This window comes from Cebus imitator, unplaced genomic scaffold, assembly GCF_001604975.1.
Source record: "Cebus imitator isolate Cc_AM_T3 unplaced genomic scaffold, Cebus_imitator-1.0 Scaffold95, whole genome shotgun sequence".
In the NCBI taxonomy this organism is placed as follows: domain Eukaryota; kingdom Metazoa; phylum Chordata; class Mammalia; order Primates; family Cebidae; genus Cebus; species Cebus imitator.
In genome coordinates this window covers 6039598-6067555 of record NW_016107410.1, presented here as the reverse complement: position 1 = coordinate 6067555, position 27958 = coordinate 6039598, and the positions used below count along the sequence as shown (strand labels likewise).

The 27958-nt window shown below is 40.0% G+C and overlaps 1 protein-coding gene across 5 annotated transcripts in view; it reads left to right on the top strand.

Moving 5' to 3' along the window:
- The window catches only part of MAP3K19 (mitogen-activated protein kinase kinase kinase 19), a 79996-nt gene that overhangs the window by 9071 nt on the left and 42967 nt on the right, over window positions 1–27958 (top strand). For 4 of the 5 annotated variants that reach the window (XM_017536037.2, XM_017536035.2, XM_017536038.2 and 1 more), the window contains exons 3-6: window positions 5794–5982; window positions 8421–8575; window positions 10982–11097; window positions 14023–14138. In XM_017536037.2, coding sequence (XP_017391526.1) covers window positions 5794–5982; window positions 8421–8575; window positions 10982–11097; window positions 14023–14138 — 576 coding nt within the window. Of the gene's footprint in view, window positions 1–5793; window positions 5983–8420; window positions 8576–10981; window positions 11098–14022; window positions 14139–27958 lie in introns of those variants that run through there. The other variant, XM_017536036.2, reaches the window with a different exon arrangement.

The following is a 27958-nucleotide window of genomic DNA, read 5'->3' as shown; positions in this document are numbered from 1 at the left end:
TCTTTATCATGTTTTTGGGGTTCCTCCAGTTTGAAACATGAAGCATAGCTATGGTTTTTCAGTTTTAGTGCTATCTAGTGTTCCACTGGATAAAAATATACGCCACAATACAGGCACAGTGGCTCATGCCTGTAATCCTAGGAGTTTGGGTGGCCAAGCTGGGTGAATTGCCTGAGTTCAGGAGTTTGAGATTGGCCTGGCTAACATGGTGAAACCCCATCTCTACTAAAAATACAAAAAATTAGCTGGACATGGTGATACACACCTGTAATGCCAACTACTTAGGAGGCTGAGGCATGAGAACCGCTTGAGCCCAGGAGGTGGAGGTTGCTGTGAGCCAAAACCGCACCACTAAACTCCAGTCAGGGCAATAGTGTGAGACCCTGTCTCATTTAAAAAAAAAAAAAAAAAAATATATATATATATATATATATATATATATATATACTTCAATGTGTATATATATACTTCAATGTGTATATATATACTTTAATGTATATGTATATATGCCACAGTATCTGCCTATCCTACTTTGGTGGATGTCTGTGTGGTCTCCAGATTCTTGTCATTACAAACAATGATGCTTCTTTCCATCAGCATTTAAAAATGCTTAGATAAGTGCCTTCTGGCAACACATAAAGAAGCAAACACCTCCACTGATTCCATGTCCTCCTGCAACCACTTCCTTTCCTCTCTCAGGCCTTTTTACTTGCAGACATCTCTTGAGAACTATGAAGGATCTGAGATTTTACCATACTCGCAGCTAATGAGTTAGGCTGCCAGAATTGCTTGGATTCCTAGCAGAAGAAACCACTACTGGATCAGAGACAAAGGGCGGCGTATTGATTCATAACAATAGCATTAGTCAGAGTTTTAGCAGTTTTGTATCAGTTCCCTAAGCGCTAATTCCCACTGAGTGATAGGAAGAGGACCAGGTGATCCCTGAACATGCAGTGGGTTGCATGATAGCAGAGGAACCCTCAACTTAGAGAACCCTAATAATTTACAATGGGCAGTAGGTAACTACTCTTTGCTGCAGAGGGAGACACTATCTCTATCTTTTAAAGCCATTCACTATACAAAAAAGCATGAAAAGTTTGCATGGAATAAAGCTGGCACCTTTGCTTATAAGACCTGCAGAAATGTAAGAGATCCATGGCGACTTGCCTCCTAACAATGTCCACACCTTATTTCTATACTATCTTAGCATCTGATGAATTTTCTCATGATTTCACAACTCTGTTGGCCACTCTGATTAATCTGACCAACAGAGGCTGGGACCAAATTCAGTTTGTGTCATATAACAGTCAATGAAAGCTACTGTCAACAGAACTCCAAGCAGCAGGAGGAGGCCAATCTACAGTACTGACCTCAACAATGCCGCCCAAAGTCCTGAACCCATTCAGCTGAACGAATCACATAAACCATCAGGGTCTGCTTTCAAAACCCAGGTGACGGCTGGGCACAGTGGCTCATGCCTCTAATCCCAGCACTTTGGGAGGCTGAAGCAGGCAGGTCACCTGAGGTCAGGAGTTTGAGACCAACCTGGCCAACATGGTGAAATCCAGTCTCTACTAAAAATGCAAAAATTAGCTGGGCGTGATGGCAGGTGACTGTAATCCCAGCTACTTGGGAGGCCGAGGCAGGAGAATTGCTTGAACCTGGGAGTCAGAGTCCAGCACTTTGGGAGGCTGAAACAGGCAGATCACCTGAGGTCAGGAGTTTGAGACCAACCTGGCCAACATGGTGAAACCCCGTCTCTACTAAAAATGCAAAAATTAGCTGGGCGTGATGGCAGGTGACTGTAATCCCAGCTACTTGGGAGATTGAGGCAGGAGAATTGCTTGAATCCGGGAGTCAGAGGTTGCAGTGAGCCAAGACCAGCCACTGCACTCCACCCTGGGTGACAGAGTGAGACTCTGTCTCAAAAAAAAAAGAATGTTTTACTGGTCTATCTTCACTGCCTTCAGTGACTTACCTCTTCAAACTACTGCTCTTCCTTCCTCTATCACTTCCTTCCTCTACACCTTCCTCTACTACTCGATTGAAACTGCTCTTGGCCGGGCACGGTGGCTCAAGCCTGTAATCCCAGCACTGTGGGAGGCCGAGGTGGGTGGATCACGAGGTCAAGAGATCGAGACCATCCTGGTCAACATGGTGAAATCCCGTCTCTACTAAAACTATAAAAAATTAGCTGGGCATGGTGGCGCGTGCCTGTAATCCCAGCTACTCAGGAGGCTGGGGCAGGAGAATTGCCTGAACCCAGGAGGCGGAGGTTGCGGTGAGCCGAGATCGCGCCATTGCACTCCAGCCTGGGTAACAAGAGCAAAACTCCGTCTCAAAAAAAAAGAAAAAAAAAAAAGAAACTGCTCTTGCCAATGTCCCCAACAATGTCTTTGGTCACTTCCTCCTCTTAGCACCATTGGACTCCAATTTTTCTTCAGGTGTTTTCTTCCTTGACTTCCTTCTGGTTTTTCTCCTTACCTCTCTGGCAACTTCTATCCAGTCTCCTTTATGTGTTCTTTCTTCTCATCCCTTAAATATTGGTGGCTTTCAATAATGTGAGGATGGCTCCTAATTCTCAGGCCCATATCATAAACACATTCACATATGCGCACACATAGACACATACATGCACACAAACACACACACACACAAATGTGAAACTCCAACTAAATATCTCCACTTGTATATTACAGACATCCCAAACACAACATCTTCATCTTTCTTCCCAAACCTTACCTTCCTGAGGGACACCAGCATCAGTGTCACTTATCTTATTAAATCAAATAAACATTTAATTACTTGAAATTGAATTAAATTAAGGCATTACCATCTATTTATCTTAAACCATTCATTCACTCATTCATAAAATATTTATTCATGTGACAAGATCTCTTGCTCTTGGGGATTTACATTTGAATGAAAGTGAAACAACAAATAAGGAAATAAGAAACACTTAAATAAATTATAAATTGTTATTCATACCTTGAAGTAACCAACAGAGTGACTTCTCTTTTGATAAGGTGGTCAAGACATACTTACTGATGTAGTTGTATTTACACGAAGACATAAATGAAGGGCAGCTGAGGTAGAAGGAATAGCAAAGACAAAGGCCTTGGTTAGGAAAAAGCTTGCATTTTTGAAGTGCAGAAAGGTGACTTGATCTTGCAGAGGGAGGGTAAAGAATGGCACAAGATAAAGCTGGAAATGCAGGTAGGGGCTGGATCACGCAAGGCCATAAAGACATGCAAAGGCATTTTCAAAAATTGAGAAAAAATTCACATACCATACAATCTACCTACTTGAAGTAGACACTTCAATGTTTTTTACTATATTCATATTAATGTGCAGTCATCACAATTGATTTCAGAACACTTTTATCATTTTAAAAGGAACGTCTTCCCCAGAAAAAGAAGAGAAAAAGAAACCTGATATCCTTTAGCTATCACTCTCTATCCTTTCTTCCCAACTCCCACCCCAGCCCTGAGCAGCCACTTGTCTACTTTCTGTCTGCATAGCTGTTCTTTTTTTATTGTTTTTTGTTTGCTTGTTTTGAGACAGGGTCTCATTCTATCACCCAGGCTGGAGTGCAGTGGCATGATCAGAGCTCACTGCAGCCTCTATCTCCTGGGATGAGGTGATCCTCCTGCCTCAGCCTCCCAGGTAGCTGGGACTACAGGCGTGTGCCATCATGCTCAGTTAATTTTTGTATTTTTTTGTAGAGACAGTGTTTCACCACGTTGCCCAGGCTTGTCTTGAACTCTTGGGCTAAAGTGATCCACCTGCTTCGGTCTCCCAAAGTGCTGGGATTACAGGCATGAGCCACCATGCTTGGCCTCTGTAACTTTTCTCATTTAGAACTTTGATATAAATGGAATCATATAGTATGTGGTCTTTTATGATTGGTTTCTTTCACTTAGGATGATCTTTTCAAGGTTCATTCATGTTGCAGCATATGTCGGTACTTTATTTTTATAGCCAAATAATATCATATTGTCTTGACATACAACATTTTACTTATCCAATCATCCATTGGCAGAAAATTGGGTTCTTTTCGCCTTTTGGTTACTATGAATAATGCTTCTGTAAACATTTGTGCACAGGTTTTGGTGTGGGCATATATTTTCACTTTTCCTGAGTACTATACCTAGGAGTGGAGTTCCTGGATATAGGAGAGTTCTATGTTTAATCATTTGAGGAACTGCCAGACTGTTTTTCAAAGTGGATGCACCATTTACACTTCCACCAGCAGAAATGGTGGTATGATGGCTCCAAGTTCTTCTCATCTTTCCCACTCTTGCTGTTATCTGAATTTTGATTTGGGCCATTCTAGTGGGTTTCATGCAAAAGTACGTGAAATGGAGAAAAGCCTGTTCCATTGCTTCAGGCAAGGGAGAATGGTGGCCTGGTCTGCAGTGGCAGTACAGGAGACAGATAAAAGTACACTGAAGACAGAAACCTGGAATTATCCTTGATTTCTGGCTCACCATTTACTCCCACATCGAATACATGGTTATGCTCTGTCAATTCCACCTCCTAAGTGCTCCTAGATTATGCCCTCAGCCACTAAATCTCCATTGCCATTGCTCTTGTTCAGTCACTGTCATCTCTCCACAAGGCCACTGTGGTAATCTCCTCCCTGGTTTCACCACTTCCCTTCTTCTCCACATCGATCTATTTCAGCAGTCAGAATGATTTTCTAAAACACTGACCCGATTATGTCATTTTTGCTGATGAAAATCTTTCACTGGCTCCCTACCGCCCTGAAGACACAGCCTTAACTCCTCATAGGGGTTTGTCAGGTCCTTCAGGATTCAGGCACTGCTGATTTCTCCCCGGCATCTCCTTCTCTTCCTTTTCTTAACCTGAGCTCCTTCCAGAGCTGTGAATATTACTTGCTCTCTTATACACACTGCACTTTATTCATACTCTATCTACTGTATTCTTTTCTTGGAACAATCTTTCTCCCAGTCTGCCTGGCTGAGTCTGATTCCTCAGGTGTCAGCTTAGACATCACTTTCTCCAAGAAGTCTTCGCAGACTTTCCAAGATATCTTAATAGATTTTGTCCAAGTGCCCCCATCAGCCTCCTGTATTCACCTCTGTTGTTACATTTATCACCCCATGATGCAATTGCCTTTTTTTTTTTTCAATCTGTCTATGTTCTTCACTAAACTGCAAATACCTTAAAGGCTGGCTGCTGGTCTTGTTCATTGGTGCAGTCTCAGCACCAAGGAGAGTTCTTAACACGTAACAGGGCAATCTATCCCCTCACCATATTTGAATACAGTTTACTCTCTTTCTAGAAACACTTGCAAGAATATATAAACCTGAATCATCTTTGTTTTTGCATTTTTTAGAGACAGGATCTCGCTATGTTGCCCAGGCTAGAGTGCAGTGGTTATTCACAAGTAGGATTATAGTGCACGACAGCCTTCAACTCCTGGGCTCAAGTGATACTCCTGCCTCAGCCTCCCAGTAGCTGGGATTATAAGCACACACCACTGCGCCTGCTCCCTTTGGTTTTGTATTCTAGATTATAGACAGTTATAAAACTTCAATGTTTTGTGTGGGTTTAACATACAATACTCATAGATCTCTAGTCCCTCCAAAAAAGAGTATCCCAAAATCATGCATGTTGTGGAGATTTTTGTTTCCCAAATTAAAAAGGGCAAATAGCAGTCACCCACATCCCAATGAATCAGAGCCATGCCTAAGTCAGTTTTCCACCCAGCTCTGAAGACACTGTTGGTACTTAAAAATATTTAATTAATACTGTGTTGTTTTGCAGGTTGTTGGATTTCTTCTGGAAAAGGGAGTAGATATCACCCTTTGCAATTACAGCAATCGAACTGCAATTCATGTAGCTAATAGCAGTATCCAAAGACAACTCTTGGCATTCAATAGAATCCAGGCTCCCCAAATGCAACTTCTACGAAGTTCATGGCAAGGTGATCTTGAACAACTTCAGCATTTACTGGTTAGTTGATATTTGTTTCTGTCTTTGGGTGGGTGAGTGGGTGGTGAAAAGGGCACAGACTACATATGACTCCTTTTAAAGAAAACTAAGTTCTTTTCCTAGGAAGAATGTAATCCTAGGAAGTTTCAGACAGAATATATGAGAAAGAAACGGGATTGCACAGGACACTGGGGTGGAAGACTAGATAGTAAAGGAACACAGAACACAGCAGCGGCCGATTTCCACCTCCCTCCGGCTGGATGCTAGAAGTCATGCAGCACACCTGGGAAATTATTGGCTCCCAGAAAGCCCCCAGAGGACTACTATCAACTTGCTCAGAGGAGTTCCCTTGGCATCATTGCCATTTGTACAATTGCTGCTTAGATCCCTTTGGACCAGTTGCTGTTATTATCTTTATCCTGAAAAGGGAGTCTGAGAGCCTATGCCTTGCATAATATTTAGTTGTCGTGAAAGGAGTTCGGAGGATACATTTTTAAAGGGCTGTTTTCTCCTTGTGTTTAGATTTTCTACTTACAGATACTTTTTCCCAAAGCAACTTGCAAAATCATATGCATAACCAAGGACATTAATTATTGGTGACTGGCAATTGCCTGCTCTTAGCATTTACCTTCAAAGAGACTGTCAGACCATGTGACCTTCCAACTGAAAGAAAATCAATTGCTGCTAGGAAACAGTTTCTTCTAATCCCTTGTGGTAAAGACACAAACAGACAAAGAAAACAGCGAAAGATATTCTAGTCAGATACAGTTCAAGGAGAGATACAACAAACCAAACAATACTTCAAATTCTTTTGTTGGACCAAATGATAGCCTAAAATTGCCAGATATCATGAACTAAAGCATAAAATTTTTTTGAAAGACAATATATTTTACTTAATGGTATTTTCAGTAGTTGTAATTATAATCCATTGTCTGTTTTTATAACCACATTTTCAACTCCTAACCATTAGCAATCAAGTTTTAAGAAACTGGTGCCTGTGACTGGATCTACATCTTGATCAACAGATGCTGAATTGATATGCTATTGCAACACTATTCTCAGTTTAAAATTTTCATGTTGGTTCTAACTAATAATAAACATTGATACCAGAGGTGGTTTCTCCTTAGTGACTAAAAAATGTTAACTAATTAATTCCCACAGTACCCTGCTGAAGTAATATTATCTCTAGTTTGTCCCTAGAGAAGCTGAGGTAAAGACATTGACTACACTGACATGGCATAAAGTGAAATAGAGATGGAAATTAGTGCATTTCTTTGGTCTATAAAATGAACAGTTTAGGTGTTTTGGCCTTCCAGTAGCTTTTCAGCTTTGAATGATCCAAATTAAATGTTACTTTCATTAAAGCATCAGATTACATCCATATACCTCCCTCCATTTGACTATATAAATAATACGGTTAAACGAGATGCTTTTTTTTGGTTTGTTTAAATAAAGATGCGGTTTCACCATGTTGGTCAGGCTGGTCTTGAACTCCCGACCTCAGGTGATCCACCCACCTTGGCCTCCAAAGTGCTTGGATTATAGGCATGAGCCACCACGCCCGGCCAAGTGAGATACTTTTTAAATTTTTTAAAATTTTTTGAGACAGGGTCACACTGTGTTGCCCAGGCTGAAGTACAGTGGCATCATGGCCACTGCAGCCTTGACCTTCCCGGGCTCAGGTGATTCTCCCACCTCAGCCTCCTGAGTCACCAGGACTACAGGTGCATGCCACCATGTCTGGCTAATGTTTTGTATTTTTAGTAGAGATGGGGTTTTGCCATATTGCCCAGACTGTTCTCAAACTCCTGGGCTCAAACAATCTATGTGCCTCAGCCTCCTAAAGTGCTGGGATTACAGGCATGAGCCACCATGCCTGGCTGAGCTGCCTTATTATTGTAAATTATTTATTCATTCATTGAATATTTACTGGGTACCTACTGTGTGTCAGACACTCTGCTAAGTGCTTTTTATATTCTAGCTCCAATCAGTAACATCTCCCTATAGGGAAGACACTACTATTTCCCCTTACAGCTAAAGTTTAGCAAATAGGGTTGCTGGATTTTGCAAATAAAAACACAGGACAGCCAGTTAAATTTAAATTTCAGATAAACAACAAGTTTTTTGGTATAAATACATCCCAAATGAAAATTATACATGATTTAACTGGATACTGTCAATTTATCAGGGTGATTTGATCACGTTTTAACAGCGTGTCCCCGATACAACCTTTCAGGGAAGTTAAATAAGCACCTTAAAGAGCTGAGATTGAAACCCAGATATGTCTTTCCAGCTTCTGTTCTTTCACCTCATCAGTTCCCTCTCAGGACAGACATTGAGAAAGAACATATTGAAGTTATAATGAAAAGTTGGCCAAGCAATGAAAATGCAAAGATTAGCATAAATACAGTAGCTATACCGTAAAAACACAACAGAAATAAAGCTGCATGTTTTTAAAGGCATCTGAAGAGTTTCTGGATATAAATTTCCCAAACCAACATGGCTTGACCCCTCTGATGCTGGCTGTGAGAGATGTGGACCTGTTTGAGACTCTTGACATGTACACAGTGTACAGACCTGTGGAAGTTCTGTCCGAGCTCCTAAGTCATCATGCGTAAGTATGAGTCATTAGCCCAGCTGAAGGGTGTCCATTCCATTGTTATTTACAGAAATCACATGTAAACTGAGATATAGATTGTTTTCCTTTCTTTGCTTAGCGTTCTTTTATTTTTCCTTCCTTCTTTCCTTCTTTCCTTCTTTCCTTCCTTCCTTCTTTCCTTCCTTCCTTCCTCCTTCTCCCTCCTTCCTTCCTTCCTTTCTTTCTTTCTTTCTCTTTCTCTCTTTCTCTCTTTCTTTCTCTCTTTCTCTCTTTCTCTCTTTCTTTCTTTCTTTCTTTCTTTCTTTCTTTCTTTCTTTCTTCCTCTCTCTCTTTCCTCTCTCTCTCTCTCTTTTCTTTCTCTGTCTCTCAGGGTCTTGATCTGTTGCCCAGGCTGAAGTGCAGTGGTGCAATCATAGCTCACTGTGACCTCAAACTCCTGGGCTTAATGAATCCTCCTGCTTCACCCTCTTGAGTAGCTATAATTACAGGTGCATACTACTATGCCTGGCTAATTTTTAACTTTTTGTGGAGACGGAGTCTCACTATATTGCCCAAGCTGGTCTCAAATTCCTGCCCTCAAGCTACTCTCCCATCTTGGCCTCCTAGTGTGGGGATTACAGGCTATTTTCTACTATATGTACCAAATGCACATACATCATCGTAAAAGTGACTTCACAATTGCAAAGTGATGTGCAGTTGTTAAAATTTGCTGCCTATTATTCTTATGATATTCTGCTCTTTAATTTGTTGAAATAATTACTGTTTTGGTAGTTACTAGGAAAGTGAAATAATTCTTGAGTATCCAGCTCTCTACCCGCAAGATGTTACTAATTATTTCAGAAAACACTGTCAATGTCTCAAAAGCAATTTATAATAGTGTTTTCAAATTATCTTAAAATTACTATATGTCAAATGCTCTTTTAGGAAGGGAGAGGTAAACAATTAACTTTCTACAAAAAATAAGAGGGTTAATAAGCAATCTCTCATGCTACAATTGCAGTCCTAAAGCTGTAACTTAGTTATCTTGTCATCAAATAAGAGCAGATGGCCTGAGCTCTTTCTCAGTATTTCATATGAATTTTGTTTTGAAAAAAAAGAGGAGGGAGCTTCAAGAACAAAATTATAGTCAAGAGCACAGATATTGTAAAAGGATCAGTTAATATAATAGAGTGAAAATGGAATTTTGAAGCTACCTCAAACTAGTGTTGAGAAATAGTTTGGGCGATTGATAAAAGTGGAGATTCCTGGACATCATCCCAGAGATGGTGTTCAATAGGTCTGGATTGGCGTCCAGAATACTGGAAATCAAGGGATGCCACTTGGAGACACTCTAATCTAGGCAGATGAGCAAACAGAGGTCCCAATGAGTTAAGTTGCTTGCTTAAAGCCACATACCAAGGTAGTGGGAATCCCAATTCTCAGTCCTTTGCTATTTCTTTTGAATTAAGATCTTTGATGAAGAAAAATCCATAAGAGAATATTATCGTAGCTCATGACACATTACCCTATCCCATAGCAACAAAGAGATTCAGATTCAAGGGTTTTAGGATACAGGCCATGAGCAACTTGCTCCTTGTCTCAGAATAGGGCAAGTGAAGCAAGTTTCATCATTTTTTCCTTCACTATAATCTATTAATGGGATTCTCATCATTTAACTTTGGATTTTTCTGAGCTGATATCTAATGCAAGGGTTCAGTACAACATAGGGAAAATAAGAAGAGACTCATGCTGTTGTAAAGGGTCCTAAGATCAGCCAGTTGGGCCTACCAATCACATGGCCAGGTAAAGAGGAATGAAAAGGCCATGTGGAGAGGTATACTTGGATTTTATGACAAGATTGCTCCACTCAACAAAGAGCCCATGAAATTAAAATATCAGCTTAATTTTAAAAAGAAGATTCTATGCCATCCCACCATTTTGAATCATAAAAGGGCTAGCTGTTAGCATTAGAAAAAAGGAATATCAAGAAAGTCAGCAGTTAGCTTAATTATTGAAAAGAAAAAAAATCAAGTGAGCTATTTGGAATGATAGGACCACCGTTTATCAGAATGTTTTAATCCTTATGACTCAGTGAAAAAATTTAAAAATGTAACAACAACAAAAGATGTCTTTATCTTTACTTGATTTTATGCACCCTTAAAGAATTTTAAAAATTTTTGTCCAAAGTTGGGAATTCTCTTAGAATCTTAGAATGTTTTTAGAATGGGGAGAGGAATGTAGATATACAACATATTCCTTTTATTTAAAATATTGGAAAACTGTCGTCCTCTATCTCATACATTTTGAAATCATTATTATTATCCCCAAACTGCATAAGATTACTTTTTATTTATTTGATGTAAATGTTTTCTCTCTCATATTAGTTTTTTTTTCCAATAGATTCAACTAAATAAAGTTTAATATTGATTCTTTTCTTCCTAGAGATCCTAAACTTTGTGATTCTAGTGGAAAATCAGCGATACATTATGTGTCACAAATAGAGAGTTCAAAGAAACAGCAGCTTTTGGACATTTTAATGAGTTCTATGCCAAAACCAGGTAAATACTTTCATTCCATGTGCAAAGTTTCCCAACCCAAAAATTCTAGTTAGAACTTTCTTTTTCTACATCTGTTTGATGGATCCATTTACAGAAATCAAGCCAGCGGCTATTTATTGAGCAGTGGCTTTGTACAAGGCCCATGACTGGGTGCTCTGGGGGGATGCAAAGAAGTCTCATGCAAGGTTTAAACTTTTGAAAATACACAGCATAGTCAGGGGCACATCACATAAGTGAGACAGAAAGAGCTTGCTGTAAACTTGAAAAGGGAAGAGGGACTTACAGCGGTTCTTGAATAAGGGAAAAGGGGAAGAGGGACTTACAGTTGTTCTGGACAACTGTGGGAAGGTTTGATATAGGTGGGAAAAGAGTCCAAGCAAAGACATAGAAACAGCCCAGCAAGAAGTGTAATGAAAAGTGTGCCACTGAGCAGCGTGTGACTTTGTGAAAGTTGCCTGACTATATTGTTTGATTCGCTTTCTGTTTGAAGCTTCGGGGGCAGAGGACAAAGCTATGCCTAAGAAGGTTTCATGAAAGAGGTGAGACTTGATCTGACCCTTGAAAAAAGGATGCAATTTGATTTTGTGGAGCAGAGGCCCCTTGCTGGGAGTGAGCATGGCTTATCCCAGGGGCAAACGAGAAACTAGAACTGAAAGTTCATGTCAAGGAAAAGAGAAACAGAAGGTCAGATACGTAAAGAAGCTGGGTCCCTGGAGGGAAGAGCCTTAGATGTCAGGCTGAAGGACATCTTTTCTTTTTTTTTTCAACAAAATAGATGCTAAAGAATTTCAAGCCGGAGAATGATGAAGGCCATGTTTTAGGAATATTAACCTGTTCCTATGGTATTGGATACATTTGAAGGAAAAGACAGGGATCTCTATTAAGAAACTATAGAAGTGCCCATATGTGTGGTAGTAAGAACTAGGGAATGAGTCCTTGGGTGGGGTGTGAGAATGAGCTTGAGAAATGCTGTGAGTGGTGGGGTCTAGGAGGCATGGTGAAAGAACAATTCACAGAACTGCAAGATGTGAAATTGACAGCAGAGACACAAAGACAAAAGTTGGGAAACTTGAGTCAAAGATGACTAAATTTTAAGACCTGGAAAGTGGGGAGATGGAACTACAACCAACGAAATGGGAGCACATTCTGGTTTGGTGAGGATATTGAACAGGAGGGTAATGAATTTAAAAGCATTGAATTTGATGGAAGCTTAAGACTTTCAAGTAGTCATTTTCTGTAGGACTGGGCTTATGGGAAAGGACTGGTTGAAAGATTAGTTTGGGAGTTCTCTACAGAGAGGAGATTGTGAGGACATGAAAATGGGTGAGATTGTTGAGGGACTGATGAGGGTGATAAAATTGCAGAGGGCTGAGCTGCGGAGGCGCACCCACGGATAGACAGAAGCGGTATGCACATCAGGACTCAGGAAGTGAGAGGAGGAGAATCAGAAGAGAGCTACAGGAAGAAAGGAGCGGGAAATGATGTTAAATTGGAAAAGAGATTACAAATCAGATGTGGTAAGGATGTAAGAAGTTTCAATAGCAGGATGTAGACAAAAGATAGATTGCAGAGAGTAAAGAAGGAAAATACAGTGAAGAAATGGAAGGTCTGGGTATGGATCACTTGTTCAATTTTGTTTCCACTACAACATAAATGGAGGAGCCACTGAAAGAGAGAGTTTTTGTTGAAAGAAGCCAATGCTTATTTGAAGAAGCCAGGATTAACAGGAGGGGATACACATGAGAGCAATGTCCCTAGGGTACAAACTAGGAGGCTGCTGTTTGGTGTTAAGAACTCTATCAATTTAATGTGGCTTCAATAAGAGCTCTATCAATTTAATGTAGCTTCAATCACTAGATAGGAAGTGTGCTCAGATGAGCTGAGAGTCTTTGTCCTGGGCAACTGTAGAGCAAATGTGATTTCCAGCTCATCATTAGGGTTTCACTTAGCAACTTTGCCTATCACAAACCACTAATCCCAAACATTTCAAATGATAGCTGTTGATCCCTATCAATTTAACTCCATGATTCACTCCCTTCTACAAACTAAAAAAGAAAATTTGAGCAATCCAAATTTTTCCATTATAGGATGGTCTGTAAGGTCCTATAAATTGCCCTGATTTCAGTTGTTTGCCATATTGTGTAGAAATTATCCTCACTCACCACAAAATCAGTTCAGGGGCTTCAGGGCAGTGTGTAGATTCAGAGAAAGAAAATCCAATATTGATTGAGCCAGCACTAAGTCTTCAATATCCTGAAAAATACATGGAAGTGATTCAGGGTTTAGTTAAAAGAGGCCAAGAAGCTTCTACTAATCTTCCACAAGTAGAAGTCCATAATGACAGGTCATCCTCGGGAAACATGGAGGGCAGATGTCCTTCCTCTGCACAGCTCTGGAGTAGAGGGTTCCCTAACCCTAAGCTGTTGACAGCCTTAATGGTTAAAAAGTTCTTACTCATGTCCCAGCACCCTACAGGGGGTTTTGCAATGACAATATAGACATTAAGTATGAGGTGACGGGATTTAAGTCAAACTAAAATCTGACTCTTGTTAAGTTTTAGTTTCTCATACAGCTTAAGATTTGGTGAGTGCTCAGATCAGATGAGATGACTGATTCATCCTAACTCTCTAAAAATATTTCACTTGCTCAAAAATCTCAAAGTACCTGTTTGATTTTTTTCTCCTTATGTAATAGCAATTACCATCAAAGCCTTTCAAAAAAAGTAAGCCATCTACTCTGTGGACTCTTGTCGTCACATCTCTTCTTGTGAAAATTAGTGCCTAAAGCTTCATCAGGATCCCAGACCATTATTTCAGGAAAATCTTTCACAAAATGGAGCTGATTTTAGTACATAGAGCTAGATTTTCCGTTGAAATTGCTGAAGATGAATCTTATCAAAACATATTATTATGTTTTTTTTGACAGAAAGACATGCTGAGTCATTGCTTGACATTTGTCATGATACAAGCTCTTCTCCAACTGATAGGATGACAGTTACCAAAAATCAAAACATCACCTTGCAAAGCATCAGCAGCAGTGAGGTAAGAGCCTCCCTTTAAAGAAACAACAGAGAGCCTACTCCATCTACTTCTTCATTTGTGTTGCTTGAATATTTTGTAACAATCATATATTACAATTTTATTTTTAATAAAATAAAGAATCATAAAAAAACACATTTGGTAAAACACTTGTGAAAGTTTAATCTCAGAGCAGTAATTAGCTAGTCAACTCTGAGACTCATGAATAAGATGTGTGTACACGTGTGTGTGTGTGTGTGTGTGTGTGTGCGCGCGCATCTTAATTCTGGCTGTTATAACAAAGACTGGGTAGCTTACAAACAGAAATTTATTTCTTAGAGTTCTAGAGTTCTAGAGGCTGGAAGTCTGAGATCACGGTGCCAGCAGGTTTGAGTCTGGTGAGGGCTGTCTTCTGGATTGCAGATTGCCAAACTCTCGTATACTCACATGATGGAGAGAGAGCTAGCTAGGGCTCTGGGGTCCCTTTTATAAGAGGCAATAATCCCATCATGAGAACCCTACTTTCGTAACCTACCTCCCAAAGGCCCTACCTCCTACTGCCATCACATTGGTAGTTAAGATTTCAACATGTGAATTTTGGTGGGACACAAATATTCAGTAAATAAGTCTGGGCACGTGCATGAGTGTGTGTGTGTGTCTCCAATACCACAGAAGATCGTTTCAGCTGAATCCATGCTAAATAATCAAATGTAGCTTCCTTTTATGTACATTAATAATGAAAAGGAAATCTAGGCTGGCTGTGGTGGTTCACACTTTTATTAGTTCATTTCACACTACTATCAAGATACTACCTGAGACTGGGTAATTTATAAACAAAAGGGTTTAATTGACTCAGAGTTCCACATGGCTGGGGAGGCCTCAGGAAACTTACAATTATGGCGGAAGGCAAAGGGGAAGCAGGCACATCTTCACAAGGTGGTGGGAGAGACAGAGAGAGTACAGTGAAAACTGCCACTTTTAAAACCATCAGATCTCATGAGAACTCCCTATCACAAGAACAGTGTGGTGGAAACCGCCCCAGGATCCAGTCACCTTCTACAAAGTCCCTGCCTTGACACGTGGGGATTACAATTCAAGATGAGATTTTCCAGGGGACACAGAGACAAACCACATCACACCCGTAATTCCAGCACTTTGTGAGGCTGAGGATCTCTTGAGGCCAGGAGTTCTGGACTGGCCTGGGCAACATAAAGAGACCTCATCTCTACTAAAAATTAAAAAATTAGCTGGTCATGATGGCATGCACCTGTAGTCCCAGATACTTTGGAGGTTGAGGCAGGAGAATCGCTTGAGCTCAGGAGTTTAAGGCCACAGTGAGTCATGATTGCACCACTGCACTCCAGCCTGGGTAACACAACAAGACCCTATCTCAATTTTCTAAAAAAGAAAAAGACAGCCAGGTACAGTTGCTCATGCCTGTAATCCCAGCACTTCGGGAGGCCAAAGCAAGTAGATCACCTGAGGTCAGGAGTTCAAGACCAGCCTGGCCAACATGGTGAAACCCCATCTCTACTAAGGGAGCTGGGGAGAGACAGCCTGGGGAGAAATGCCAGACATAGGTGAAGTGGAGGAAGGCAGCAAATCACACTGCCATGTGTGTACCTATGCAACAATCTTGCATGTTCTTCACATGTACCCCCAAACCAAAAATGCAATAAAAAAATAATAATAAATTAATTAATTAAAATAAAAAAATACAAAAAATTAGCCTGGTGAGGTGGTAGGCACCTGTAATCCCAGCTACTCGGGAGGCTGAGGCAGGAGAATCACTTGAAACAAGGAGAGAGGTTGCAGTGAGCCAAGATTGTGGCAATGCACTCCAACCTGGGCAAGAGTGAAGCTCTGTCTCAAAAAAAAAAGGAAAGAGAAAAAAATAGGAGAGGATCATTAATCCGATCATATCAACCCCATTACAGCGTACCAAAAAGGAGGTGCCTCCTCCTGGCCCTGGTTATCATCCTGCCTGTGATGAATGACTTTACAAAAAGTCTCCTATAGTAAAGTAACAGTATTAGTAACACTGTGGCCCACAGAAAACTGTGGGATGAGACCCAAGATGTGCAACAAACTAGCAACAGTGGTTGCCTACAGAGAGAGAACTGGAGATGCACTTTGCACTGTGTACTCATTTGAATCTTTTGAATGCTTATAAAAATTAACATATCCCAAATAAAGGTCCTACTACTCTATATTTTATTGGTTAAAAAAAAAGTGCAAAAAAATTTTTTGACAGAGTCTCCCTCTGTCACCCAGGCTGGAGTGCAGGGGTGTGATCTCGGTCCAATGCAACCTCCACCTCCTGGATTCAAGCGATTCCTCTGCCTCAGCCTCCTGAGTAGCTGGAATTACAGGCACGTGCCACCACACCCAGATGATTTCTTGTGGTGTTAGTAGACACAGGGTTTCACTGTGTTGGCCAGGATGGTCTCAATCTCCTGACCTCATGATCTGCCTGATTCAGCCTCCCAAAGTGCTGGGATTACAGCATAAGCCACCGTGTCTGACCAAAATTGTTTTTTTTATTTATTTATTTTGAGACTGGGGTCTCATTCTGTTGCCCAGGCTGAAGTCCCCAGTGTAAATATGGCTCACTGCAGCCTCGATCTCCCAGGCTCAAGCAATCCTCCTGCCTCAGCCTCCCGAGTACCCAGGCCTACAGGCACAGGCACCACACCCAGCTAATTTTTTTTTGTAGAGATTGGGTCTCACTATGTTGCCCAGGCTAGTCTCGAACTTCTGTTCTCAAGCAGTCCTCTTGCCTTGGTCTCCCAAAGTACTGGGATTACAGGCATGAGCCACCATGCCTGCCCCATTGCCCTTTTCCTAATTGGATTGTTCACTTTCTAACTGTTAGGTTTAGAAAAGTCTTTATATATTCCTGGTATATACATCATAAAATATTTTCTCCTAGTCAAGAAAATAATTTGACTTGTTTTTTTCATCCTTTTAATCTTTCATTGAAAAGAAGTGTTTGATTTTGATAAAAACCAACTTATCCACTTTTTTCTTTATGGATTATGATTTTTGTGTCTAAGAATTCTTCACCCAAGACTAGGTCACAATTTTATCCTATGCTCTCTTCTAAAAGATTTGTAGTTTCACATTTTACATTTATATCCATAATCCAATTTGAGGTGTTTTTTTCTTTTTCTTTTTTTTTGAGACAGAATCTTGTTCTGTTGCCTATGCTGGAGTGTAGTGGCACAATCTCAGCTCACTGCAACCTTCACTTCCCAAATTCAAGCAATTTTCCTGTCTCAGCCTCCTGAGTAGCTGGGATTACAGGTGCCTGTCACCACGCCTGGCTATATTTTTATATTTTTAGTAGAGACGGGGTTTCACCATGTTGGCCAGGTTGGTCTCGAGCTCTCGAGCTCAGGCAATCTGCCTGCCTTGGTTTCCCAAAGTACTGGAATTACAGGTGTGAGCCACCACACCCAGCTGAATTTGAGTTAATTTTTACAAAGTACAAGGTTTAGGTTGAGGTACATATTTTTCCCTGTTGATGATCAATTGTTTCTCTATCATTTGTTGAAAAGATCATACTTCCTCCACTAATTTACTTTCATATCTTTGTAAAAAAAAAAGAAAGAAAAAGGAAAAAGATCTGGGCCAGGTACCGTGGCTAACGCCTGTACTCCCAGCACTTTGGGAGGCCAAGACAGGAGGATCACTTAGGGTCAGGAGTTTGAAACCAGCTTGGACAACATAGCAAGACCCTGTCTCTGCAAGAAATTTTAAAAATTAGCTGGGCATGGTGGTGCATACTTGCAGTCCTAGCTACTCAGGAGGCTGAGACAGGAGAATCTCTTGAACCCAGGAAATTGAGGCCACAGTGAGCCAAGCCCATGCCACTACACTCCTGACCAACAGTGAGAGACCTCATCCCTTAAAAAAACACGTTCAGCTTCTTTCTTCAATTAAACTTCTATCGATTCTAAGATGCATACTTTGCATTTTAATGTCTTTGAAGTCAGATATCTTACAATTGTCATAGTCAAATTGGTACTGTTTTGTCATTTTTAGTTAAGGTACATAAAATAACAATGGATCTTTTTTTTTTTTTTTTTTGAGACGGAGTTTCGCTCTTGTTACCCAGGCTGGAGTGCAATGGCGCGATCTCAGCTCACCGCAACCTCCGCCTCCTGAGTTCAGGCAATTCTCCTGCCTCAGCCTCCTGAGTAGCTGGGATTACAGGCATGCGCCACCATGTCCAGCTAATTTTTTGTATTTTTAGTAGAGACGGGGTTTCACCATGTTGACCAGGATGGTCTCGATCTCTTGACCTTGTGATCCACCCGCCTCGGCCTCCCAAAGTGCTGGGATTACAGGCGTGAGCCACCACGCCCGGCCAAAAAAATGGATCTTTTAATTAGGGACATCTTAGGTTCAGTGAAACGTAGTAGGCTACATTGCTAAACCCAAATCACAATATAAGATGTCAGAAAGTGGATAGAAGAGTGACAAATGATTTTGTAGCATGGAGAATGGTAAAACCTAACTGTCTAGAGAAAAGATATTAATGAGAATCAGGATGATACACTGCAAAGAATCATGGAAAAACCCAGGAATTAGAGGCACCAGGTACTGCAGAAGTTGGGGGTTAGCATGAGGTTGAAAAAAAGAGGGTTTGATTAAAAGTGTATGTAAGAAGCAGAGAGATCCCCAACATTCTACTTCCACTCTATGTAACCGCACCACTACTCCTTCCCCACCCTCACAGAAGGTGGAAAGATTTGTTGGAGAATTATTTGAGCTGGAGTAATTCTGGACTTTTAATAACATGTAAGATGAAAGACGGGAATCAGGTCTCAACCTGGAGGCTTAAGTCTGAATACCGACAGAGAGATTGCATCCATCTTCCTTCCCCACCTAGCTGCCATATGGCCAGCAGCCCATTAATACTACTAAGCCAAAAGACTGGAAGATTCTCTTCTGGAGAGTTAGTAACCCCAGAAAATAGACCGACTGATACTGACATTTTTAAGTCCCCCAAAACCAAAGCATTTCACTATCAGATCAATCCCAGTGAAGTCCACCAACAGGTAAATAGCAACATACATAGAGAACTTCTAGTCATATTTTCAGTGTCTGTTTCTTAATTTGAATAGCCAAGATAGCCAAGAGACTCCAGGTATTTGAGGAAAACCTCTAATATGAAAAGTAGCTCCAAAACAATAAGGAATGCAGATGAAATGTGGAGCACAAGTAAACGAAAGGGAAGAAATAGTTTTAAAGGGAAGAGAGAAAAGTAAAGAAAAAAGAAAAAAAGTGTTATCACAACAAACGATATGGGTTTTCAAGTTTAAATGATCCATCACTGCAGGTCCCATCACTGCAGGACCCAACACTACAGGACAGTGACTAAGTAAATCACCCTAAAGTATTATGAAGTTTTAAAGCCCTGAGGCTACAAGAGGATCCTAAAAGCTTTCAGAGAGAGAGAGAGATAATATAAAGGATAGGAAACTAGAATAGCACCAGATGTCTTTAAAATATCATTGTAAGGCTGGGTGTGGTGGCTCATGCCTGTAATCCCAGCACTTTGGGAGGCCAAGCTGGGCGGATCACGATGTCAGGAATTCGAGACCAGCCTGACCAACATGGTGAAACCCCATCTGTACGAAAAATACAAAAATTAGCCAGTCATGGTGGCAGTCACCTGTAATCCGAGCTACTCAGGAGGCTGAGGCAGGAGAATCACTTGAACCAGGGAGCTGGAGGTTGCAGTGAGCTGAGACCACTCCATTGCACCCCAGCCTGGGTGACAGAGCAGAACTCCATTGCAAAAAAGAAAAAGAAAAATACCACTGTAAGCTACAAATACAAGCAGTTACAAATATATGGAGCAAAAAAAGGCCTCTACACTAAAAATAATAAAGTATTGCTGAAAATTTTAAGAAGACTTTAATAAATAGAATGATGTAACATGTTAGTGGATTGGAAAATTTAATTTTGTAAAGATGTCAATTCTTCCAAGTTAGTTTGTAAATTCAACACAGTCCCAATCAAAACCTAGCAGGTTTGTATGTGTGTGTGGAAATTAACAAGCTGATTTTAAATTTATATAGAAAGGCAAAAGGCCAAGAATAGTGAGGGCAAAATTGAAGAAGAACAAAGTTGGAGGATGTAGGCTACCAGATATCAAGTCCTATTATAAAGCTAAATCAATTAAGGCAGTGTGATATTGACACAAATATAGATACATTCATTACCTGATTTATGACAAAGTTCATGCTGTAGTGCAATAGGGGAAAGAATTTTCAATACATGGTTCTGGGTTGCATGGATAGCCATATAGAAAACAATACATATGTTGACACGTACCTGACATCATATACAAAATCAATTCCACATTGATTGAAATCTAAAATATGAAACATAATAGCTCACTATAGCCTAGCATTCCTGGGCCCAAACAATCCTCCTGCCTCAGCCTCCTGAATAGCTGTGACTACAGGCACATGCCACCATTTCCAGCTAATTTTTTAAAATGTATTTTTGATAGAGATGAGGTCTTGCTTTGTTGTCCCGGCTGTTCTTGAACTCCTGGCTTCAAACAATGCCCCTGCCTCATCCTCCCAAACTGCTGGAATTCTAGGTGTGAGCCACTGTGCCTGACCACACTAACACTTTTGAAAGAAAATATAAGATAAAATCTTTGTGACCTTGGAGCTAGCAACAATTTTTATAACACACACACAAAATGCTTGCCATCAAAGAAAAGTTAATTAAATGGACTATATTAAATTAAGCAGTTCTTTTTATCTAAAGACACCATTAGTAATAACCAACTCAAAAAGTGAGAAAAGATACTTAAAATGTATGTATCTGACAAATTCAGAAAAAAATTTTTAAAACTCCCAGAAATTAGTAATAGATAGGCTAACAGAAAGTGGACAAAAACTTGATCAGACACTTAGCAAAAAAAGATGTCAAAATGGCCAACAAAATATAGTAAAAGATGCTCAGCTTTTAGTCATTGGTTAAATGTAATTTTAAACTACAATGTGATAACACTGCACATCCACAGAATGATTACAATTTTAAAAGTTGGAAAATATCAAGTGTTGACAAGTATGTAGAGCAACCAGAATTCTCCTACACTGCTGATAGGAGAATTAACTATTAGAATAACTTTAAAAAGCTGTTTTTTGGTGGCCGTTTAAGAGAAATATATGCATACTTCGTGAACCAGCAATTCTGCTCCTAAGTATATACCTAACAGAAATGCATACATATGTTTACCATAAGCTATATATTATAATGACCATAGCAGCACCATCATAATAGCCCCAAAATGAAAACTACCCAAGTGCCTATCAAGAATAGAAAGGATACATAAATTGTGGTATATTCACATAGTGTAAAACTACACATAAATGAGAATGAGAATGAATGATCTAAAATTACATGCAACAATACAAATGAATCCCACAAATACACTGTTTAGCAAAAGAAGCCAGACATAAAAAATTAGATCCTGTATGGGTCTATTTATACAAAGACAAAAGGAGGAATAACAAATCTGTGGTGTTAGAATTCAGAATAGCACTTGCATAAGATTGTTCTTTGGGGATATTGGTAGTGTTCTTTTGTTTAATCTGGGTCCTGGATACACAATGTGTTTGGTTTATTAAAATTAATCTATACATAGGCCGGGTGCAGTGGCTCATGCCTGTAATCCCAGCACTTTGGGAGGCTAAGGTGGGCAGATCATGAAGTCAGAAGGTGGAAACCATCCTGTCTAACATGGTGAAACCCCGTCTCTACTAAAAATACAAAAAATTAGCCGGGCGTAGTGGCTCGTGCCTGTAGTCCCAGCTACTCAGGAGGCTGAGGCAGGAGAATCACTTTAACCTAGGAGGCGGAGGTTACAGTGAGCTGAGATCACGCCACTGCACTCCAGCCTGGGCAACTCCATCTCAAAAAAATAATAATAATAACCGATACACATATGGTAAGTGCACTTTTCTGAATGTATGCTATACTAAAATCAAAAGTAATGGAAAAAGGGAATGTCTTTAAATATCTGACATACACACAAAAAAGAATATGGTTTTCAGCCAGGCACAGTTGTGCACACCTGTACCTGTAGTCCCAGGTACTCAGGAGGCTGAGATGGGAGGATCACTTGAGCCCAGAAGTTTGAAACCAGCCTTGATGACATAGTTTTTTTTTTCTTTCTTTTCTTCTTTTTTGGAGACACTGTCTCACCCTGTCACCTAGGCTGGTGTGCAGTGGCCAGTAGCAGGATCACAGCTTACTGCAACCTCCGCCTCCTGGGCTCCAGCAATTCTCCTACCTCAGCCTCCTGAGTAGCTAGGACTACAGGCATTCTCCACCATGCTGAGCTAATTTTTGTATTTTTTTTGTAGAGATGGGGTTTCACCATGTCACCCAGGCTGATCTTGAACTCCTGGGCCTGAAGTGATCTGCCCACCTCAGCCTCCCAAGTTGCTGGAATTACAGCTGTGAACCACTGGCCTAACTGAATATGGTTTTCAAATTAGGATTCTATACCCAGACAAACTATCAATCAAACATTAGAGTTGAATAAAGACATTTTTCAGACACAGAAATCTCAAACATCTTACTTCTGATACCTGTTAAGGAAGTTACTAAGTGCTCTATTAAATTGAGAAACTAAATAAATAAAGGAAAAAATAGGATCTATGACTCAGGGATCCGGAGAGAGGAGGGAATGATTGGTATAATGAAGAAGGCAGGTCCCAGGACTTCAGCTATGTAGCAAGTCTAGAAAACAAACAGCTCAGATAATTGGGGGGTGGGGGTGGGGACAGGGAACAGGGCAGAGGAGGGAAACAGAATAGATATATTGTCTGATAAATTTCACCAAGTGGAGAGACCACTGTAGGTTGAGAAGATTTAGGCATTTAATAAAAAGACATAAGAAAGTAAATAAAATAAATCAACTAGAAATAAAAAACCAAGGGATTAGGGGAAGGAGGATGAATAGGCAGAGCAAAGAAGATTTTTAAGGCAGTGAAACTACTCTGTATGATTATGTAATGATGGATATAGGTCATTATACATTTTTTCAAACTCATAGAATGTATAACACCAGGAGTGAAACTTAATGTTAACTATGGACAACTGTAACAAATTTATCACTCTGGAGGGGGACATTAATAATGGGTGAGGCTGTGCATGCATGGGAACAGAGAGTATATGGGAAATCGCTTTTTTTTTTTTTTTTTTTGAGATGGAGTCTCACTCTGTCACCTAGGCTGGAGCACATTGGCACGATCTCAGCTCACTGCAACCTCCGCTTCCTGGGTTCAAGTGATTCTCCTGCCTCAGCCTCCCGAGTAGCTGGAATTACAGGCATGTGCCACCATGTCTGGCTAATCTTTGTATTTTTAGTAGAGACTGGGTTTCACCATGTTGGCCAGGCTGGTTGCGAACCCTTGACCTCAGGTCATCTGCCCACCTTGGCCTCCCAAAGTGTTAGGATTACAGATGTGAGCCACTGCGCCCAGCCTATACCTTCCTTTTAATTTTGCTGCAAACTTAAAACTGCCCTAAAAATAAAGTCTGTTTAAACAAAAAAGCAAGGGCTTGGGGTTTTGTTCAGGAAAAAAAACAGTTATACAAGAAAGAAAGAATAATCATACTACAGTACAATTGTACTATTACATAGTACAATATCCTCATAATCATAATTAGCACATTGACTATTGATTTAACAACAAAGAAGGTAAATGTATTGGGAGGATGGGGGCAGGGCATAAGAACACTATTAACTACCACAATAAGTCAATAGATGATGCCTTACTTTGATGAATCAAGAGACAGCAGGATAATTATGCAGAACTATGGAAGAAAATACCAAAAGAAACAGCTAAAAGTGTGGAAGTGGTTGCCTCTGAGGAAAAGGGCAACTTTTTCTCTTGGTATAAGTCTTTCACCATTATTTGATTTTTTAAATGTCCAGTTTAATTTAGATAAAAATTAAGTGAAAATTAAAAATAAAGAAATGGTTAAATCAAGACTTCTTTGGGACATGGGGTGGGATGAGCTACCATAGAAACGTTCCTTTTAGAATCCTATTTGAATATTTTAACTTTGTGCATTTAGAACTTTTCTAAGTAGTTTAGTCTGCTTCCTACCAAAGTAGGTTTAGTACCCAGTTTCCCAAACAAGGGAGTGATTTCTACCCCCAATCCACCTCTCCCATCCTACAGGGTCATTTGACAATGTTTGCAGACATTTCTGGCATCATCACTGGGGGAGAATGCAACTGGAATCTAGTGGGTACTGGTTGGGGATGCTCCTAAACATCCTACCAGGCACAGGACAGCCCCCAACAGCCAAGAATTATCTGGTCTTGAATGTCAACAGTGCTGAGACTGAGAAATTTGCTAGGTTTTGTCACAATATTGAAGGTTGTATTATGTTTGGTTATCAATACTATATAGTAATCAAATATAATAGAGACAAATCTTTAAGGTGAGTGTCATGCATAAGATATTTCTTTTCCTGTAGTCCCAGCTACTTGGGAGGCTGAGGCAGGAGAATTGCTTGAACCCAGGAGGCGGAGATTGCAGTGAGCTGAGATCACACCATTGTACTCCAGCCTGGGTAACAAGAGCGAAATTCCATCTCAAAAAAAAAAAAAAAAAGATTTATTTTCATTTTCAATATGAAATTTTGATTTCATATATATTTTTTTAAAGACAGGGTTTCACCATGTTAGTCAGGCTGGTCTTGAACTCCCAACCTCAGGTGATCCGCCTGCCTTGGCCTCCAAAGTGCTTGGATTACAGGCGTGAGCCACCGCGCCCAGCCTGATTTCATATTTTCATTTCAAATATGAAAACATATTTACTTTTCATTTTTATGGCCTATTTAAGCAATTTTCTTTTTAAAAGGACTAAATATATCACTTCATATTAAGACATTGAAATAAATGTTTAAAAACCATTTGGAGAAACGGGGTCTCACTACGTTACTCAGGCTGGTCTCAAACTCCTGGCCTCAGCCAGGTGTGGTGGCGTTGCACCTGTAGTCCAAACTACTTGGGAGGCTGAGGCAAGTGGATCACTCAAGTCCAGGAGTTCAAAGTCACAGTGAGCTATGATCATACCACTGCACTCCAGCCAGGATGACAGAGGGAGAGTCTCTTTCTAAACAAACAAACAAACAACAACATCAAACTCCTGGCCTCAAGAGATTATTCCACCATGGTCTCCCTAAGTGCCGGGATTACAGGTGTGAGCCACTGTGCCTGATCAGTACATTTTTTGAGGCAACTTTAAAACTTTTTGAAAACTTTCACTAGGTGTTTTTTCTTATTGCAGCTGAAATAAAGTTAAAACTCCTTTTTGAGGGAGAAATAGACTTTTTCAGTATTGTACTTGACTTTTCTTCCCTAGTGGTTTAACTGGGGTTTAAATCCCTTTCACTTTTTTCTTTAAATGAAAGCTTGGTTTTCTTTTTGGTTGTTTGAAATAGGTTTTTATAGTTTACAAATATAAGCAGCTGCCTTGCCTGTGGGACAGCTCCAGAGAGGCTCGTTACAGACTCACCAGTTGTCTTTTTTCGTCTGAAGATTGTCTTTTTTTCATCTGAAGAGAATCTTCTTTCAAAATTTTATCATAGGCTGGGTATGGTGGCTCATGCCTGTAACCTCAGCACTTGGGGATGGTGAAGTGGGAAGATCCCTTGAATCCAGGCATTCGAGACACTCCTGGGCAACATAATAAGACTCTGTCTCTACAAAAAAATTTAAAAATTAGCTGGTTATGTTGGCGTGCACCTGTACTTTCAGTTACTTCCTGGTGGTTTGAGGTGGGAGAATCACTTGAACCCAGGAGTTCCAGGCTGCAGTGAACTATAATTGTGCCACTGCATTCCAGCCTCGGCGACAGAGCGAGACCCCATGTCTCTAAAATATAAAAATTAAAAAATTACATCTAATTTCCGTTATGCCTTTACCTTCTGTATGTTTGGTGCACTGTTATCTGCAGGTTAGAATGCAATGCTCTATTTCTTCTCCACCTATCAGCTTCTGCGGAGTTGTCAATGGCTTACGAAATCCATCTGTGTTTGGGATTTGCTATTCTGATGTTTTCTCTCTTTTACTCACAACTAGGTGTCACTATTTCATTTGTCTTTTTCTTTTTCTTTTTCTTGATAAGCCTAGTCTTATCAGATACTGGACTAGGTGTCACTATTTCAATTCTCCTCTTTGCGGCACCCAAGCACATCTTAAAGTCATTCATAGTGAGCATCCTAAAAGAAATTAGAAAATTCTGAGCTGTTTCTGTTTGAGTCTTCACTTCCATGATCACCTTAAAATTAAATCTTATTCCCCACATTCTTTTGATTGTGATACTTACAGTTTATTCCAGGGCATAAATTTTTGTCAGGTACTTTAGGTATCACACATTTTTTATTATATTTTTTCCTATGCAAAACTTATCAATTAGGTTTGAGTATCCTTTCTGTTTATTTTGCTTGTTAATTCCTTTTTTCCTCATTCTTGTTGAAATTCATTGTTTCAAACTTTTCATGGTAACAAGATCACAGAGTGGTCACAAGCTCTGGACCCAGATTTCAGAGTCTGGATGTGAATTCTGGCTCTGCCACTGGCTAGCTGTGTGACCTTGTGTAAGCTACTTAACTTATCTAGGCCACAGGTATAAAATGAAGATAAAATAGATCTTAACTTTAGAGTTGTGAGGATTAAATTAGTTAACCTACTTATGCCTAGTGTTCCATTATTGGAACACTGGGCTTGTGGGAGTTATTTATATCCTACTGCTCAAGGTCATCACCAACGTCTGATTTTTTACACAAAATAATTTACAACTTAACCCATAAATGGGTTAATATGTATAAGGCATATAGAACAGTGTCTGGCATAATATATATAAATGCTAGTTATCATTATGGATTTTGTAGGTGGGTATGACCACACTGCCATCTTCCAACTTTTCCTACAGAACCAACTGACAAATGAACTGAGCAGTTGATATTGACCACAGCCCAGTAATCAACATGGAAACTAGATGTGAGAACCAGTTATATGTCTAACACTTCCAAATGAAGGTTGCTGTTTTCCCAAAGCATAAAAACTTCATTGAATCACTGTAATTAGATGAAATGGTAGAAATGTGTTTTGAGGTCTGGTAGAGTGTTCTAGACTAAGGATCTATGCAAAAACTATATATATATATATATATATATATATATATATATATATATACATACACACATAATACTAAAAGAGAAAAATTCAAATGACCCATAAGCACCTAAAACTATCTCCAACTTTTCTATTAATCAAAGTACGCACATTCAAACAATAATAATAAGACCAATTTCATATATTACATTAAATATAATAGAATGAAAAGTCTGCCAGGCATGATGGCGGGTGCCTATAATCCCAGCACTTTAGGAGGCCAAGGCAGGTGGATCACTTGAGGTCAGGAGTTTAAGACCAGCCTGGCCAACATAATGAAACCCTGTCTCCACTAAAAATAGAAAAAAAAAAAAAAATAGCCAGGCATGGTGGCAGGCACCTGTGATCCCAGCTATTTGGGAGGCTAAGGCAGGAGAATTGCTTGAACATGGAAGGTGGAGTTTGCAGTGAGCTGAGATTGCACCATAGCATTCCAGCCTGGGTGACAGAGCAAGACTCTGTCTCAAAAAAGAATAAAATAAAATGAAAAGGAGCAGGGCATTGTTCCACTTATAGTTTCAGCTACTCTGGAGACTGAAGTCGGAGGATCAACTGAACCCAGGAGTTCAAGGCTGCAGTAAGCCATGATAGTGCCACTGCATTCCAGCCT